A 17,905-nucleotide genomic window follows, 5' to 3' on the forward strand; every position below is an offset into this window, starting at 1 on the left:
AGGTTCGTGGTTTGAACCCACCTCTGGCTCCCAGGAGATTTGCTTTGTAAAGACCAGCGCGTGGGAAACCCTATGAGATAGTTCTAGCCTGTCATATAGGTTCGCTATGCGTTGGAACTGACTCAACAGTAAGCACATAACCACAGTTCATATCTAGATATGGAAGGGGGTGTGTGTGAGGACAAAAGTGGAGTAAGAAGGGGACACTTTGCTCATCCTCGTATTTCCTTTCTTGAATTAGCTTTACATTTTCTTTCTTCTGGGCTTTGACCCTGACTTTGATCCTGGTAATCAACCAATGTTTCTTTAAATTAAAATACAGAAGGTTTATGGAAAAATTGAATTAAAAGATAATGGAAGTTCTTCACAACTGTTTCAAGTTCCCTCGTATCTACACGTAACCAACTAGGCTGCTTGAACTCTATTTTTAAAATGCTTTTAGGATAATAGACTGGAAAATAAAAATGGATGTCATCTCCTAATATTTTAAAAGATGTGATTATGTCTTCCAGTTAATTTCGTTTTAATGCACTATAAAGTCATCCTGAATTTAAAGCAGACATTTGAGAGACCTTGGTTGTAGAGCGTCATGTATTCTAAAATGTATCTATCCAAATGAGACTAAAAGAGGGACAGGGCTTGAGAATTTTAGGCATTAAAAGAAAAAGCATGAGCATGTATTATCAGAGGGCCTTCCCATTTTCCTACACTGGCACAGCCTGGTGCTTCTAAGAACACACTGAAGGGACAGAATTCTTCTCTTTGTCTACAAGGGAGGAGTCCTGGCACTCTAGCGGGGCTGCATGCGGGGCTGCTAACCACAAGACCAGCAGTTCAAAACCACCGGCTGGAGAAACAAAAAGAGGGTTTCTATGACCCACGTGGACAGTTTTACCCTGTCCTGTATGGTCTCTATATGTTGGACCCAACTCAATGGCAGTGAACTTGTTTTTGAGTTTGTTTACAAGGATCATCGATATGCACCCCACAAAGGTTCTTCAAAGATGCATGTGTGTGGGGTCAGGATGGATTGCCACTCAGGGGACACGAGACAGTTATTGCTCGTCACAACTGGGGGACAGGGAGTTTGCTACTGGTGTCTAGGGGTAAATGTCAGGAGACAGCCTCCCATCTTATGAATCTGCTACCCTTACTAAAGAATGATCTAACCTAAATCATTGATGCTGCCCTGAGCTTGAACAGCCAACCCTGGAACCACCCCAGGATTGGATCCAAAATTCCCTCCACATCACCATCCCTGGATGTTCAAGTCTTTTATATAAAATGGCATAGTATTTGCATATAACCCACGCACATATTACTCTATACTTGAGAGCACCTCTAGATTGTTTCCAATGCCCAATACAATGTACATGCCATGTAAACAACACTCCATCCTTCCTTTCAGTCTTTCAGTGATTAAATGCCCCCAGGCCCTTTCTTCCCCCCTGATATTTCAATCCACAGTTGATTGAGACTGAGGATTTGGAACCTGTAGACTACATAGCAAGAAGTCAAAAAGTATTGCTAACACATAAGCCATGTTTTAACCTGCTTCTGCAGTCAGTGGGTGGCTGCAGACACACTCTCTCAGTAATGCACGTATCTTATTCTGAAAAAGGGATGCTTTTATTGTGCCAGAGGAAAACATAGATTTTGGTACGGGTTAGTAGAACGTTTCCAACAAAACTGAGGTGGAAATATTCCGAAAACTTTGGAACAAGTTTATATAAATATTGGTCCAAAGCATTGAAGCTTTGGAACAAGATTATAGAAATATTGCCCCATGTAAAACAAGTCTTTAGATGGATCCAGCATTTTAATGAAGGTTGACTTGAATTTACCCTTGATGTTTTTCACAACCTTCTATAAAGTGCTAGATTCGTCCTAAGAAGCCCCGGTGACTGTCCGTTTTCCTTCAAGAAAATCCACCCAGATGACTCCTTTGGAATAAAAAAAAAGCCCCCCACAGGCTTATACAGTTTTACAAAAACTGAAAACTCGTGAGAAAAAGGTCAGGAAAGTCGCACGGAGGAATTGTTTTCCATCGTGACAATGCACCTGCTTATTCCTCCAGGCCGGCAAGGGCTGTCCTGTGAGACGTTTGCTGGGAAACTTACCACCCTCTACCCCTCCACCCCCATCCCACTCTTGCTCATTCAGAATTCTTTTTGTTTTCCAAATGTAAAGAACATCGAAAAGGTACAAAATTTGCGTTTTTTGCCCGTCTGATGAAGTGTAAGGTCGAAGGGGTCAGAAATCTTCAGGCGAAGGTTTAGCGACGGGAACAAGGCCTGCAGAATTGCGGAGACCTCCAGGGAATACATGTTGAGAAACAATAGCTTCACTTTTGGATATTTTTATTTAATAGTTTTCGGGGTTTTCATAGCAATGGCTTTCAATGTACCGATGTACACACCAGGCTAAAAAATATACCCACACCCACAGTCCTGCCTCCTTGTTTTAAATGACAGGCCTTCAATGGCAAAGAGCACATATTTAATGACAAGAAACCCTGTCCATTCTGTATCGGGATATACATTATTCTGACCACTTAAAAAATATTTTATAGTTTATTAATTCTCTGGTGAAAAATCCACATAACCAGTGCAGATCAAGTCCCTGTAGATGCTTTATTCTGTCTTTTGCCAGCACCCACGCTGGCCTTTGCAGCCCCTGACTCTCTTCATTCTGCTCTTGCGCTCCTTGCGCTGCTTCCTGGAGGTCTTTTCTCCTCATACAGACCATGTCTAGCAAGTCTGTGTTTAGGTTCATTTTTCTTTGCATCATCCAAAGAATCGTAGATCATGCCGAAGCCAGTAGTCTTGCTACCACCAAAATGGGTTCTAAATCCAAATACAAAAATGACATCTGGTGTGGTCTTGTACATTTTGGCTAGTTTTTCACGAATTTCTGTCTTAGGCACTGTTGCTTTTCCAGGGTGAAGGACATCAATGACCATTTGTTTTCGCTGAAGTAGTCGGTTGGTCATGAACTTCCTGGTCCGGATGGTTACCGTGTCATTCATGATGGCACAGAACGCTCAGACAGCCAGGGACGAAAAGGAGCGACTCCGCCGCCGGCCAATCATATCAACGCGCACGAAGGATCCTATTCTGACCACTTTTACAACAGATTTCCCACTACATTTTCAGTTGACCCAGTGGTACGGCAGACTTTCCACCAAATTTTAAAGGTTAACGATAATATGAAATATAAGAAAAAGAGAGTACCCAAAGGGCAGCAGTCCACATTCAAGGCTGTGATTCTGAACACTGCTGCCCTTCTTGCCATCGAGCCCATGCTAACTCGCAGTGACCGGTGGGTTTCTGAGGCTGGACCTGTACAGAGGTACAAAGCCTCGTCTTTGTCCTGCTGAGTGGCTGCTGGGTTCAAACTGCTGACGTGCGTGGTTAGCAGACCAACATGCAGCCCACCTCGCCACTGGGGCTCCTGGAACACCATCATTGTTCCCCCGAAAGGCCTTCTAGTGAAGGCATTTACCAATGATTCTTATTTTAAAATGCAAACTAGCTTTGCGCTTTTTATGACATTTTAGATTATGATTTTATATAGTCTAAAAAGTAACTATCTTTCCACATATATATTTATTTATACAATACACACTTTGAAATGTACTGAGCTAACAGGAAATCTCTAAAATTAAAGTCACAAGCACAACAGTTCATTTCTTCTGTATCAAAAAAGAGAAAACCAAATAGAAAGTATACTATTTTTTGAGTTTTACCAAATTTTATTATTATATCAAAATATGTTGACTTAATAGTCAATTAAAATAAACAAAATTAATCATTAAAAATATTGGGTACATGATTAAGGTACGTTCCCCACCCCCCGTCAGAAGGAAGAATATCCAGAATATTACAGATACATGGAAGATCCTAGGTCTTCATCGTTACTTTCTTAGACCACTCAGGTGCTTCTTTTTTGGTCTGTGGAAAAGCGAAAAAGAAAAAATAAATTACAAGTAGGATAAGAGAGACAGGTCATAGAACTAAATACATACACTGAAGTGTTTTTTTTAATGTAAAACTGCAGCAAACAAGTGCTTTTCCTAATTCAGAAAGACATGTTTACAGGCAAAGGTTTTCTGTCTTTTAACAGAAAGAAATCTATTATGCACACACAAGAAAATACGTCTGCGTTTGACGCGGTTAGATTTTTTGGTCAACTTGGACTGTGTAGGGGAATTCCAAAGTGTCAATCAGTGGTAGCCTGGTGGTGCCTCCTTGAATGTGTGGCCTTTCTCTGTGAGAGGTTTTGGGAACTTTCCTCTCTTCTGCCCCACTTCTTTCCTATCGATCTAATCTCTCTCTATCCATCCATCCATCATTGGTTTTGTTTTTCTAGACAACCCAGCCTAACACGTTGTTTTTCTGTGATGAGGCACGACTCAAAGCTGGTATTTAACATAATCTACAGAGGTTAATGTTATAAACTAACCCTCTTTTCTTTCTTTAAAAAAAATCATTTTGTTGGGGGCTCATACAACTCTTATCACAACCCAAGCACATTTGTACATTCGTTGTCATCATCATTCTCAAAACATTTACTTTCTACTTGAGCCCTTGGTATCAGCTCCTCATTTCCCCCCTCTTTCTCTGCCCTCCTCCCTCATGAACCCTTGATAATTTACAAATTATTATTTAATGTTTTACACTGTCTGACATCTCCCTTCACCCACTTTTCTGTTGTCCATCCTCTAGGGAGGAGGCTATATGTAGATCCTTGTGATTGGTTCTCCCTTTCTATCCCGCCTTCCCTCTACCCTCCCGGTATTGCCACTCTCACCACTAAAGGGATCATCCGCCCTGGATTCCCTGTGTTTTCAGTTGCTATCTGTACCAGTGGTATAGCTGGATTTGTAAGGTAAAACTGGGATCATGATAGTGGTGGGGGTGAATCATTAAAGAACAAGAGGAAAGTTGTATGTTTCATCATTGCTATACTGCACCCTGACTGGCTCATCTCCTCCCCACAACCCTTTTGTAAGGGGATGTCCAGTCAATGACCATCATTCATAATAATATGATTTTTTTCCTTCGATGCTTGATTCCTGATCCCATCAACACCTTGTGATCACACAGGCTGGTTTGCTCCGTCCATGTGGGCTTTGTTGCTTCTCAGCTAGATGGCCGCTTGTTTACCTTCAAGCCTTTAAGACCCCAGATGCTATCTCTTTTGATAGCCGGGCACCATCAGCTTTCTTTATCACATTTGCTTATGCACCCACTTTGTCTTCAGCGATTGTGTAGGGAAGGTGAGCATCATGGAATGCCAGTTTAGTAGAACAAAGTATTCTTGCATTGAGGGAGTACTTGTGTGGAGGCCCAATGTCTATCTGCTACCTTAATACTAAACTTATAAATATAGGCACATAGATCTATTTTCCCATCCTAATATATGAATATATTTACATGTGTACATGCCTGTATTTAGACCTCTATAAATGCCCTTTGCTTCCTAGCGCCTTTCTCTATTTCCTTTTACTTTCCACTTGTTCCACTATCATGCTCAGCCTTCATTTGGGTTTCAGTAATTCCTCTCAGTTACATTGCCCTTGATCAAGCCCTATCAGACCTCCTACACCCTCCTCACCACTGATTTTGGATCACTTGTTGTTCCTTTTTCCCTGGGCTTGTTAACACCACTTCCTTTCCCCCCACCTTCCCCTCTCCCATGTCCCCCAGGGATCATTGGTCCTGTTGTTTTCTCCTCTAGATTGTTTATCTAGCCTATCTTATCTAGATAGACCAGCAGAGATAATAATATGCACAAAAACAAGACAGAGCCAAACAAACAAAAAAAAGAAAACTAAATAACAACAAAAAAATCAATGACACACAAAAAAGAGAAAAGCCTGTAAATAGTTCAAGGTCTGTTTGTTGGCCTTTAGGGGTGTTTTCTGGTCGAGTCTGATGGGGTGCCACACTTCGGCCCAAAGTCTATTTTTGGTACTCCCTTGCTCTGTTCCCCTTGCTGTTCTGTTGCTCGCCTTTAGTGTTTTGCCTTGGAGTGGTGGTGTCAGATCGGGCAGAATTCCCACACTGTGTCTTCAGAGTTGTCCCCTGTAGGGCTATGGGTCAGTGAGGAATGTCGTGTCTCATAGTGGGGCTGGCCATGTGGTCCTCCCTGTGGACTGGCTGCTTTGAGCAGGGATATGGTCCTCAAGGCTTGGTGGGCCAGGATGTGTTCTACTCTCTCTTCCTCCCTCTTCATTTGCTCCCATGTGCTCTGATCAGACAGCTTCAGTGCTGTCCTCTGAAGGGAATTCTTTTGGGGGGAGGGGCGCCCAAACTGACCCCATTTTCAAAGAGGATTATCAAGGAAGGACATAACTTCTTTTTAGTTGCTTCATCTGTACATATATTTACAGACACAGAAACACAACAGGTTGAAGGATCACTATGTCTAAATTGCTAGCTTTCTAGACCTTTTAACTTGCTCAGCGTTGACCAGCATGTTGCTCGGTTTATTGTTCAAACATTTCAGTTTGGCCTGAAAAGTTCCAAGAACAGACTACTAACCAACTGCAACACCCGCTACAAAGCTGACGGGTAGGGAAGGGTGTCTCAGGACTTGGCAGTCAGAGCTCCTTGTACAAAACAATGCTCTGGTCAAGGCATCGTAGTTTGCAGCCCCAAGCGTAGTGGCTTTTACACGAGCTCCAGCTTGTGTGGACGGTGTGTATGTGCAACAGAATGCACCGATGCGCCATCACCACGGAGCACAGCCACCCCTCGCCACTGTGCTTCCCTCCAGTGCACTTGGTAGATGATGCCTCGTTTTACAAATCGAACATCGGGGGCAAGCGGGGGTCGAGCAAGTCTATGGTGGACTTGTGCTGACTTCATAGCTCTGTGTCACGGTGCGGCACGTCTTACCTTTCAAGCCTTTCCCTAAAGCTAGCATAAACTTAATAGGCTTTGACAAGGCGGCATAAATGTAACTTTCATACGCATCAGGAAACTGAACTAATTCACGGAGCTCGCTTTATGGCGGTATTTACTTTATCATGGAGGTCTGGAACCAAACCAAAGTGTCTGGGAGGTACTTTAGTATCACTAATTAAATATGCAGGTTACTTCTTCCTGTACCCTTCCCCAAATCCGAAAGTTTGTTGCTTCTCTCCTTCCAGTCTTTAAATTCAAGTATCATCCAGTGTAAATGTAAACATCACAGTATTCTGAGCTTGTTTTCTATTCACTATGCCTCACTGCCTTGGGAGACACAGTCTCCGGCCGCACGCACGCACGCACACACGCACGCACGCACAGGACACTCCTGGCACCCTACCTGCAGCAGCAACGCTCGAAGAAACACCTTCCTCCCAAAACATCCCACTGACACCAGAAAAAGAAACCAATAATAATAACACCAGAGGGGTTCAAACATGTTGTGAGAAATGGCAGCGAGACTGGAAAACGGTATTTTTTCCTGTGTTAGTTACTGGGATTTGGCTGTTGTGAAAAAAAAAGTTATACTTTATTATACATTTTGCTTTACTTAATCTTAGCCAACAGGCTGCGAAGCGGCCCGTTTTGTACTCTACCTTAGGGAGACTTTAACACCCTGGGCCCTAAACGCTTCCGTAGTTAGTAGCTGAAGAGGCTTCTGTGTCGGAATCTAGTTCCATCTGGGCCTGTCCCCATTGGTTATGTTTTCAGCACCGAGACGAAGATGGACGCTAGCAAAACCCGGCAACTCGGAGCTGCGAGCACGCGCTGGAATGTCAAACCTACCCGTGTCTTCATGCGCCCTCCTACTCTGTTTACCTCTGTGGCCGTTACCCCTTGTCCACTTCTTAGATCATTTTTGTTTGTTTGTTTGTTTATACCCCAGTTCACCCAAGAGTGTAAGCTTCATAGAGGTAGGAGGTTTTATACCCTCCCTGCCTAAAAGAACAGTATGCGGCACACCGAAGTACTATTTGGCTCCGTAAACATTTTCTGAACGAATGCTGTCGGATTCTCCCCTTTAGTTATGTCTTTTATGGACAGAAAGTCTCCTGGAAGACATCCTCTGGGCATCTGCCTTACGCAACAGGATGAAAACCGCACCAATAATAACGAAGCACCATGAGCCCAGAGACTCAGCAACTTCGCCTTTAGACGCACGATGAGCCGTCTTTCTGTTTGAAGCAACACCCTCAAAATCTGTAATTATGATTACAGAACATGGATTTCTGATGCTCACCAAGCACATAGTCTTCGTTATTAGATATGAGTATCAATAAAGTGCTTTCCATTAGTGACCGCTCCTGACTCTCCTCACCAGCACAGGACAGCCCATGGAGACTGATCAGGAAGGCCCTTGGCAACTGTGGCCTGGGGACGGCTGCTGCACGAACGAGCTGCTTAGAAGGGCTTGTCTGTCTGTCCTAACAGAACGGTGGACGAAACAACCTCCAAACAAAGCTATGCAGGCGAGTGCGATGTGGCCCACAAACATGAAAATGCAACCTTGCCTTTTACAGAAATGGCTTCTGCTCCTGATAGGTGCCTTTTCAAAACGTGGGCACAAAAAATAATTCCAGCAGCAATCTACCGCTTTTGTTTCATTCCACTCACTTAGGTGTTTGCACAGTGATGTTTCTCACTGCCTTACATCAAAGATAATCAAAACCAAAGCCACTGGCATTGGGCTGATTCGGACTCATACAAAGCACCTCTAACTCTCTCACTCACTGTCATTAAGTTGAGGCTGACCCATAGGACAGGGTAGAATTGCCCTGTGGGTTTTAAGACTGCACATTTTAGTGGGAGTACCAGCCCAGTACTTCTCCCAATTCTCTCTAGGGTTTCTAAAACCATGCATCTTCAAGAGCGCAGAGAGCCTCGACTTTCTCCCACAGAACACTTCGAGGGTTTGCAGCCCGATGCCTAACCCACAGCATCACCAGGCTCCTTCCTAATGCAGCTCCTTACCCTTGATAAACATAAGATGACACATATATTTAGGAGCCCTGCTAGTAGGTTGGGCTGCTAACCTTAAGAACAGCGATTTAAAACCACGAGCCAACTTTAGTCCTGTCGAGGTAAAGTCTCAGAAACCCAGAGAAACGCTTCTACCCGCTCCCCACGGGTCACTATGAGTCAGACGGGACTAGAAGGCAAGGCGTTTGGCTTCGGCTTATACATATATTTGCCAGTACTTTATTGTTGCTTGCTGTCAAGCCAAGTCTGACTCATAGCAACGCTATATGGGGTTTCCTGGGTACAATCTTACTGTGAGGACTAAGGCACACCTGAGCTCAGTCAGTGTAGTATGCAGTCTTCTAGGCATGTGAAAGCTGGACACTCAATAAGGAAGCTAGAGGAAGAATCCCCGTGTTTGAATTAGGGTGCTGGCAAAGAATTCTGAAAGTACCGATGACTGCCTAAAGAGGAAGTACTGGCAGAATGCTCTTTAGTGTCAAGGATGGCAAAGCTTCATCTCATGCACTGTGGACATGTTGTCAGGAGGGACTAATCTCCGGAGAAGAACGTCACTGTTGGGAAAGAAGAGGGGCAGTGTGGGGCTACGACACTCCCATCGTCGTCAGGCCGTGCACAGGGCTGCTGCGGGTCGGAACCCTTCCACGACAGCAATCTGACACAGACATGATCTTTACCCTGACTTTATCGGGGGCTCTTAGAGCCCTTAGAACAAGTCACACATCATATGTATCCAACATATTTGTACATAGGTTGCCATCGTTCTTTTAGAAACATTTACTTTCTGCTTGAGAGTTTGGTATCAGCTCCTTTCTTTCTCTCCCTGCCCCCCTCCCACCATCATGACCCCTTGATAAATTATGAGTATTTTCATATTTTATACCAACCACTTTTTCCGTTCCCCCATGGCTTCTGCCCCACCTTCCCCCTACCCTTATAGGTAACTTTTATATCGGAAATAGTCCCTTCATTTTTATTGTTCTGGCTCAAATTAATTAGATGTGCCATCATTATAAAGGACCAGGATAAGAGTAATATTAATGAAAGCCTTGGGTTCAGTGGAGTGTTTCAGGTATCCAAATAAACTGCCCACGTATTCCAGATGAGGAAAAGCTCAGAAAGCTGTAGCAGAAGCAAGTGATGAGATTAACTAAAAGTCTACCAGAAGTGACTTGCTACATTATGATTCTGGAGATAAATAACTGATAAGATAGGTGTGTTTGTACCAGCTAGAAGCAGCCGACTAAAATATTAACACATAGTTTGGGGATCATCACACATTGAGAAAGCGTGTTACAAGAAAGCAGAGTGACTGCCACAGACTGGCAGAGACTTCTGAAAGCTAGGGAAGGGGCTGGAGATTGCAGACAGACCTACTCGTGGTTAACCAGGACCACTTCTCGCGGGAAAAGAGCGACGATGTCGACTACCTGTAGGTACTCTGCTGTCTGAAACACACACAGGCCATCAATCCAACACATGACTTTCTAGAATGTAAATGAATCTAGGATAGATTCTACCCAGCAGAGGAGACCTTCTTAAGATTATTTCACCCTCTTTGTCTTGCTTCTAAAGCAGAAATTGCTTATTTCCAGGGTAGTGTATGAGCTAAGTCACATCAGAAAGAGGCTGGAATTAGTAAACCTGACACTAGAGATTGAAAATGTGTTCCTTTTAAAGTGTGATTTTGTAGAGCCAGGTATCTTGAGGCCTGATCACACTTGAGTGAGATAAACCTAGTTTCATTTTGAGAAGTAGAAAAGCTCAGTGAGATCAGAGCTTCTCCCCCCACCCCCCCAAAAAAGTACCAAGAAACATCACAGCCCCACTGTCATCAGAGTTTATGAATCCTAGTAGCCAGTAAATCACAGAACCAAACTCACTGCCTTCAAAATGGTTCCAACTCACGCCAACTCTACGGCACAGGGTAGAACTTCACCGGAGCGGTCCTGAGACTGTTACTCTTTACCGGAGTAGAAAACCTTAGCTTTCTTTCCAGGGCCACGGGTGGTAGCCGCCTGCCAGCAGTGCAGTTAGCAGCCTGTGGTAGTTACATGAGCTGTTGTCAATTTGAGACTTAAGAGTGAAGGGGTGTTTAGCCTGTCAATCAGGTTGCAGCTTGAGGACCTCATTTGGAGGCGCTAAGGAGATAAATAGCTCGCTGGAGGCGGGGCGCATGCTCACTCCCTGTGAGACATTTCCGTTGACAAGACACATGGAGCTATGCTAGAGCTCTGGAGCTGGAGGAGCCATGTGGAGACCCTGCCAGCACTGAGATGCTTATACTGCCACTGGATCCACAAGACCTTCCACCCACAGACTGGCCTGTGATCTTCCTGCATTCAGGGCACCATTGCATGTGTTTCGTGAGTCTGAAGAGGACTTTATAGGTTGGTATCAGACATATGGGCTAATATTGGACTTACAGACTTGATCTGGAACTGGGCTGGGATGTTTTCTCAAGATTCAATTGCCCTTGTATATAAAGCTCTTTCTTATACACTTGAGTGTCTATGAATTTGTTTCTATAGTCAACACCAGACTAACACACGGCCCAACATATAACCACGAGGCCAGCCAAGCTTCTCTAATGCCAACAGCCTCTATAAATATTACTCTTTTCATGTATGCAGTGACATGAACAAGGCAGGGAGGTACATGACCTGGTGACAGCACTAGCTTAATGAGGCATTCTGTGTCACTTGTCTTAATGTAGTCGAGTAAACTCATAGGACTGGTATACTACAAATAATCACAAATTAATTGTTTAAATTAAAATGATAGGATTTCCCTCAGAATCAATAATAATGAGAAAACCTTTTTATAAGCTCCCTCTTGATTTCCCTCACTTGTTCTTACATTCTGAGCCCTGGGCTTGCAGCGTAGTCACAGTCCTCCACTCATACTGAGTTGACACATGGACTCAGCCTCAGCCGACTGCTGACCAGCAATGTCAAATGCTTTGCCCTCAGCCAGAATGCGGCTCCCCTGGGAGGTCCTGGAAGGTGCAGTCTCACCTTCAGGAATTTGCCTGGGTGTGCTTCTAGCAGACATTGGGGTACAGCGCCACAGGTCATGAGTCATACCACGGTGGTCAGAGCGCCCTGAACCATTCTTGTAAGCCTAGCCTGTCAATAGTGTGCTAATTCCAATCGCGGTCCCTCTACTGCTTCTGTTGTCCCACCTGTCAGTGAAGTTAACTGATCTGCCACCAATCGCGATTGTGTAGCAAGCAGTTCCTTTGCTCACATGTCCAATTCAGCAGTCATGGCTGTGAATATTTGGGACACCGGTATATCTGTATGCTGATGTGCTCTCTCATCTGGAAGATGTGTCTTTGTCCTGGGTTCGAATTTGTAAAGGGGCTTCTACAAAAGAGATCTGAAGTTAGGGTGGCAGACGACGCCAGGGTTTGCCACTCTGCTGCATGCAGCAGTGAGCCACCAGAAGCAGGAACAGAGCAACCCCATGACCACCAAGAAAGAGAAGACACCACAGCGTGTGTGAGAAATCGCTGCCTGATCACGTGACAGGGAAGAGGAGTCTCACAGCCCAGGAGGTGGAGTGGCAGGGAGACTACCTGGCTCTCAGAGGCAGAAGCCAAAGGATCAAGTGGCTGGGAGGCTGAGGACCAAGGATGTCAGCCAGCATGACTGAGAAGAGACAGAAGGGACCAAGCCACAGTATCTTTATGATTATGTGACATGGCGGAGTCCCAAATGGGCCCCATAACACTTAGTATTGTCTGTTTGGATGAGCAAAAGCAGCCGAGAAATCCAGTGCTAGCAGAGGGATGGTTGGCATCAGAATGGGGTTCAGAGGGGGTTAGACATGGCCCCCAATGCCATTTCTTCAGGGTCCTGTTTTCCTCTTTGACAGGTGAAAGTGTTAATGAGTGGTGAAACCTCTGCCATAAGATAAAAGAATGCACTACAAATGAATACAATCCATCGGCAGAAAATACAAACTACCCATCCTATTCTTGAATCACGAAAGAAGTACAGGCTAGGACACACTTCACGAGTATAGTATTTCCTTTCTACTTGAATTTCTAACCTCGCCTCATCTACATCTCTCAAAATTGTAGTCAATAAAATACAAGTAAATACCCTTTTAGTATTCTGTGCTTTCAGTCAAGATCCATCTGACATCAACAATGATACTTCTGGTTAAATGGCCTCTTTTGAATCCAGTTTGAATTTCCAGCAGCTCTCTGGTGCTGTAACGGCTACTATCAGTTTCGCATTATCTTAAGCCACAATTTACTTGACTGTTGTATTCCTAACAGTGGTCGATAATTTCTGGACTTTTGGGTCACAAATATGGACCTCTTCCAGTTGGCCACGCAGGGTGCTCTCTTCCCAAGTCCTTGGCACAGAATAATGAGTGCTTCCAGGGCTGCATCTGTTTGTTGAAACATTTCAATTGGCATTCTTATTGATTTATTTAATGACTTTATTGGGGGCTCGTACAGATATCGTAACATTCCATAATTCAATCAGATCAAGAACAATTGCACGATTGCTACCACAGTCAGTTTCAAAAAAATTTCTTTCTTCTTGAACTCCTTGATATCAGCTCCCCTTTGTCCCCTCCCTCCCCCTCCCAAACCTTATATTATTTGTTTATTGCCACATCTCACCCCGTCCGATCTGTTTATGTACAATTCTGTTGTTGGTTCCCCTTGAGTGGGGTTATACAGTCATCAGTGCTGTAAGCTATCCCCCTCCCCCCTCCGTTGATAAGCTGTTCATTCCTGAGCCTTGTTTGTCGTGAATCCCTTCAGTGCAGCTTGGAATTCTTTGTTCATTACTGTCGGTTCTAGATCATGTGTCCTCAGAGGCCTGAAATAGTTGAAGATGAACCAATTCTTTCTGGCGTAGTGACTGCATCTCTTCCACTGCCTTTGGATGTTTCTGTCACTGCGTAATATTTTACTCACAGAATTCTTCAATATTGCAACTCAAGGCTTGGATTTTTGCTTCAGTTCTTTCAGCTTGAGAAATGCCAGACATGCTCTTCCTTTTGGGCTGTGTACTTAGGTTTCTGTACATTCATTACAATACTTAACAGTGTCTGCTTGAGCTTCTTCAGGAAATCTCGGTTCAGCTCTTTGCCTTCATCATTTCTTCCACTCGTTTTACCTACACTATGTTCAAGGGCACATTTCAGAGTTTCTTTGGACATACATTCCGATAATTTCTTTCTTTCCTATATTTTAAATGACCTTTTGCTTTCTTCATGCATGGTCTTCTTGATGTCAACTCACAGCTCAGGTCGTCTGGTATTAGCGTTCAACGCATCGGCGTTTTACTGGATGAGGCTCCTTACATTTAGATACAGTGTGGTAGTTATATAATCTGGTTTCAATTTGGGACTTGAGAGAATTAAGAGTGAAGGGATGGAGTCTGTCAATTGGGTCACAGTCAATTAGGCCTCTGTGGGCATGGCCCTCCCTTGGGGATTCTGGGAAAATTCTGGTATTTCTTCCTTGGAGGTGGGAGAGACTCTCTCTCACTATTTTACTTCCTTGGAGACATTGCAGCGGACAAGACACATGGAACTACACTAGTGCCCTGAGCTGGAGAAGCCACATGGACCTACCCTGATGCAACCAGACCTCTGAAGCCGGAGAAGCCATATGGAGACCCCTGCCAGTGCTGAGATGCTTACACCACCACTGGATCCAAAGATTTCCTACTCATTGGCCTGTGACCATCCTGCATTTGGTGTTTTGTGAGCCTGAAGAGGACTTCATAGATTGGTATCGGACATATGGACCAATATCGGACCTTTGGTATTGGACTGGACTGGGTTGCGATGCTTTCTTAAAGTACAATTACCCTTTCTATAAACCTCTCTCTTATACACACATGCGTTTCTATGGATTGGTTTCTCTAGTCTACGTGGACTGACACAGACAGTATAACAGTATACTCAAGGTGGTTTCTTTTGGTTCTCATGGTCTTGTTTTCATTTCAGCTTCAAACTGACCTTGCTTGTGAACAGACGGTTGGGCTCTTGGCCTGGTTTTGGCTTCTGAGTTTCTCAAGGGTCTCTTCCTACAGATGTAGTCCAATGGACTCCTGTGTTTTCCATCTGGTCAGAGGTTCAGTATGTTTCCCTCGGTGTTGTTGAAAAATGGTTTCTGCAATGAAGACATCATTGGTCTTGCAAAATCCTACCATGCACTCTCCAGCTTTGATTCTATCAAAGCCACATTTTCCCACTACTGATCCTTCATTGTCGTTTTCAACTTTCAAATTCTGAATGCCAACAATTACCAATGAGTCTTGATTGCATGCTATGTAAAATGGCATGGGGCTCATATCTGACCTCCCTTGGGTACACAAGAGGGCGGATTCAACTCCTCTCCAGCCCAAGGCACATTGCCATGGGGCAGAGGCCAGATACACTGCCGCCCTCCAAGTTTCTGTTACCCTATTCTGATGCCTTTTGATCGGTAAATAATAAATATATAGTCATTGGTCCACGGCAACACTTCTCCTCCTCAGCCTCTCAACCACATAGTTCCTTGACATCTGCCTTGGTGGACCAGGAGGCCAGCCTGCTGCTCTGCCTCGCCGCTCGGAGTCTCTGTGTTGCTACTCTGTTCTGTCCCATGGTCTCCTTGCCTGGGCCTTTGGCCTCAGCCTGGCCCCATGGTTCTTTCAGACAGTCTTTGAGGCAGCCTCTGGTGCCTTTGGGTCAGCCTCCCCAACTTCAGGCAGAGCTTTCCAATGTGCTCCTCTGATGCTCTCCTCCCTTTATGGGCCCGGGAGTTCACTCTCTCTGCTTCTGAGATGGCTCGTACACACAGAGAGAGAACGCTGATGGAGGTCAGGTTCTCTTTCAGCAGACCATACACAGCCCACATAGAAACAAAGGGTAGTCACTCGATTTATCCCTTTGTGAGGTGGAGACTCACAATACAGGTCACCTGAATCTTGTCTACTAGCACTGACACAGAGTGCCCTCCAGAACGGGATTATATGTAACAACAGGCATGGAGGCTAGAATTTAGAACACATTGCATGAGCGAGTATGGCTAGAATATATCAATACTACATCGGTACTACAAAGCAGTCATAAAATCTCAACGCACATGGAGTAAAACGTCCAATTTCTCTTCCTCCCCTGCACTGTAGCTCTGCTGCTGTTTATTGTCACCAACTTGGTTCTGAGTGAGAGCGGCCTTAGGGACCGAATGAAACTGCCTGGTCCTGCACCGTCCTGCTCACAGGGATTATTTTTGACTCCATTGTTGCAGCTTTTGTGTCAATCCATCTTGTTGAGGGCCTTCCTCTTTTCACTGCCCCTTTACTGTTCCATGGCAGGATGTCCTTCTCCCGTGACGGATCTCTCCTGACAATATGTCAAAGTCTGTAAGAGGAAGTCTTGCCACCACTGCCTGCAAGGAGCACGCATGTCTTCCCAGACAGAGCGGTTTTCCCTTATAACCGTCCACGGCCCCTCGTTGTTCTTCTCCAGCACCACAGTTCACTTACATTGGTTCTTCTTTGGTCTGCCTTATTCAATGCCCAACTTTCACATGCACAGGAAGCAATAGAAAATACCCTGGCTCGGGCCAGGGGCACCTTAGTCCTCAGAGTAACACCCTAGTTTTCCAATACTCTGAAGAGTCCTGAGCAGCAACTTTACAGAATGCCAGACGTCCTTTGGTCTCCTGCCTGCTGCTTCCACGAGCACTGACTATGGGTCCAAGCAAGACTAACTCCTTGACAACTTCAGCCTTTTCTCTGTTTATTATGATGAATCCTTGGTCCAGTTGGGAGGAGTCTGGTCTTCTTTACATCGAGTGGTATAATCTGTACCGAAGGCGGAAACGCGTGATTTTCATCAGTGAATGCTTCAGGTGCTCCTCACGTTCAGCAAGCAGGACGGTGTCACCTGCATCACACAGGTTGTTAGTGCGCCTTCCTCCTAGCAGAGCTGTACTCCTACCTTATTAGCCACCTACCAGCAGTTCTTTTGTGGGTTTGTCCACATTTTGATGCACGTATAAACATGTATCTATATATTCATCAACCACCCATCTTTGAATTTTTTTTAAGGGAAAAAAAACAATAAATAACTTCAACCAAAGAATTTGGAAGTTATTTTTATTTTAGTTATAAAACTATAAGATTATGAGATAATTAGACTTTCTCTTTAAATATTTCTATCATAAAATCCCTATAAAAAGATAAGATCAGAGAAAATATTAAAAAATACATGGTTATGGCAAATTGAAAATATTGAAAAGAGTAACCATAAAAAATGACAATGTGTATTCTAAGAGTCATAGAATGTTAGTAAAAAAGCAGCCAAAAATTCATTCATATAACCTTCCATCCCATTTTATAGAAAGAAAAGCTCAAGGTGTTTCAACAATTAATCCCAGGTACCAGCCAGTTTACATGACTAGTTTCGCACTAGCACAAAGCCTTGATTTGTGTGATTTTCAGCACTAAACATCCAGACAAACCAAAAGCAAAATCAGTTCCTGATTTTCAGCTGATTCTACTGAGTCTTCCAGTCCCATGGCAACCCTGTGTACTACAGAATAGAATAGCTCCGTGAGAGGTTCCTGCTGTAATCATGATGGAGGCGGATCACCAGGCCTTTCTTCTTCAGCACTTCTGGGTGAATCAGCAGTCAAGCACAAACAGTTTACATCCACCCTTTCATTTTCAATAGTACAGAACTAATCTTATACCTTTTGGACAATTTTCTTCAAATTATAAAAGATACAGAACTTATTATAGGAGAGAGAAAGAGAGAGAGAGAGAGAGAGAGAGAGAGAGAGAGAGAGAGAGAGAGAGAGAGAGAGAGAGAGAGAGAGAGAGAATGAATACCGATGAACAAAAAAGAAGACAAATTCTACCCAATTAATACTTTAAATTTTGAATCTTAATTTTATTCTCTAAATAACCTATCTTAAGTAG

General features: G+C 44.1%; 1 protein-coding gene and 1 pseudogene across 1 annotated transcript in view; both read right to left on the minus strand.

Annotated features, from left to right (window-relative positions):
- Window positions 1-2,599: 2,599 nt before the first annotated feature.
- LOC142461239 (small ribosomal subunit protein eS24 pseudogene) lies at window positions 2,600-3,090 on the minus strand (annotated as a pseudogene).
- Window positions 3,091-3,226: 136 nt separating this feature from the next.
- Window positions 3,227-17,905, minus strand: part of PIBF1 (progesterone immunomodulatory binding factor 1) — a 271,604-nt gene continuing 256,925 nt past the window's right edge. Inside the window, exon 18 of the mRNA XM_075562981.1 lies at window positions 3,227-3,953. Coding sequence (XP_075419096.1) covers window positions 3,903-3,953 — 51 coding nt within the window. The 3' untranslated portion in view covers window positions 3,227-3,902. The remainder of the gene's footprint in view (window positions 3,954-17,905) is intronic.

Source organism: Tenrec ecaudatus, chromosome 11, assembly GCF_050624435.1.
Source record: "Tenrec ecaudatus isolate mTenEca1 chromosome 11, mTenEca1.hap1, whole genome shotgun sequence".
Lineage (NCBI taxonomy): Eukaryota > Metazoa > Chordata > Mammalia > Afrosoricida > Tenrecidae > Tenrec > Tenrec ecaudatus.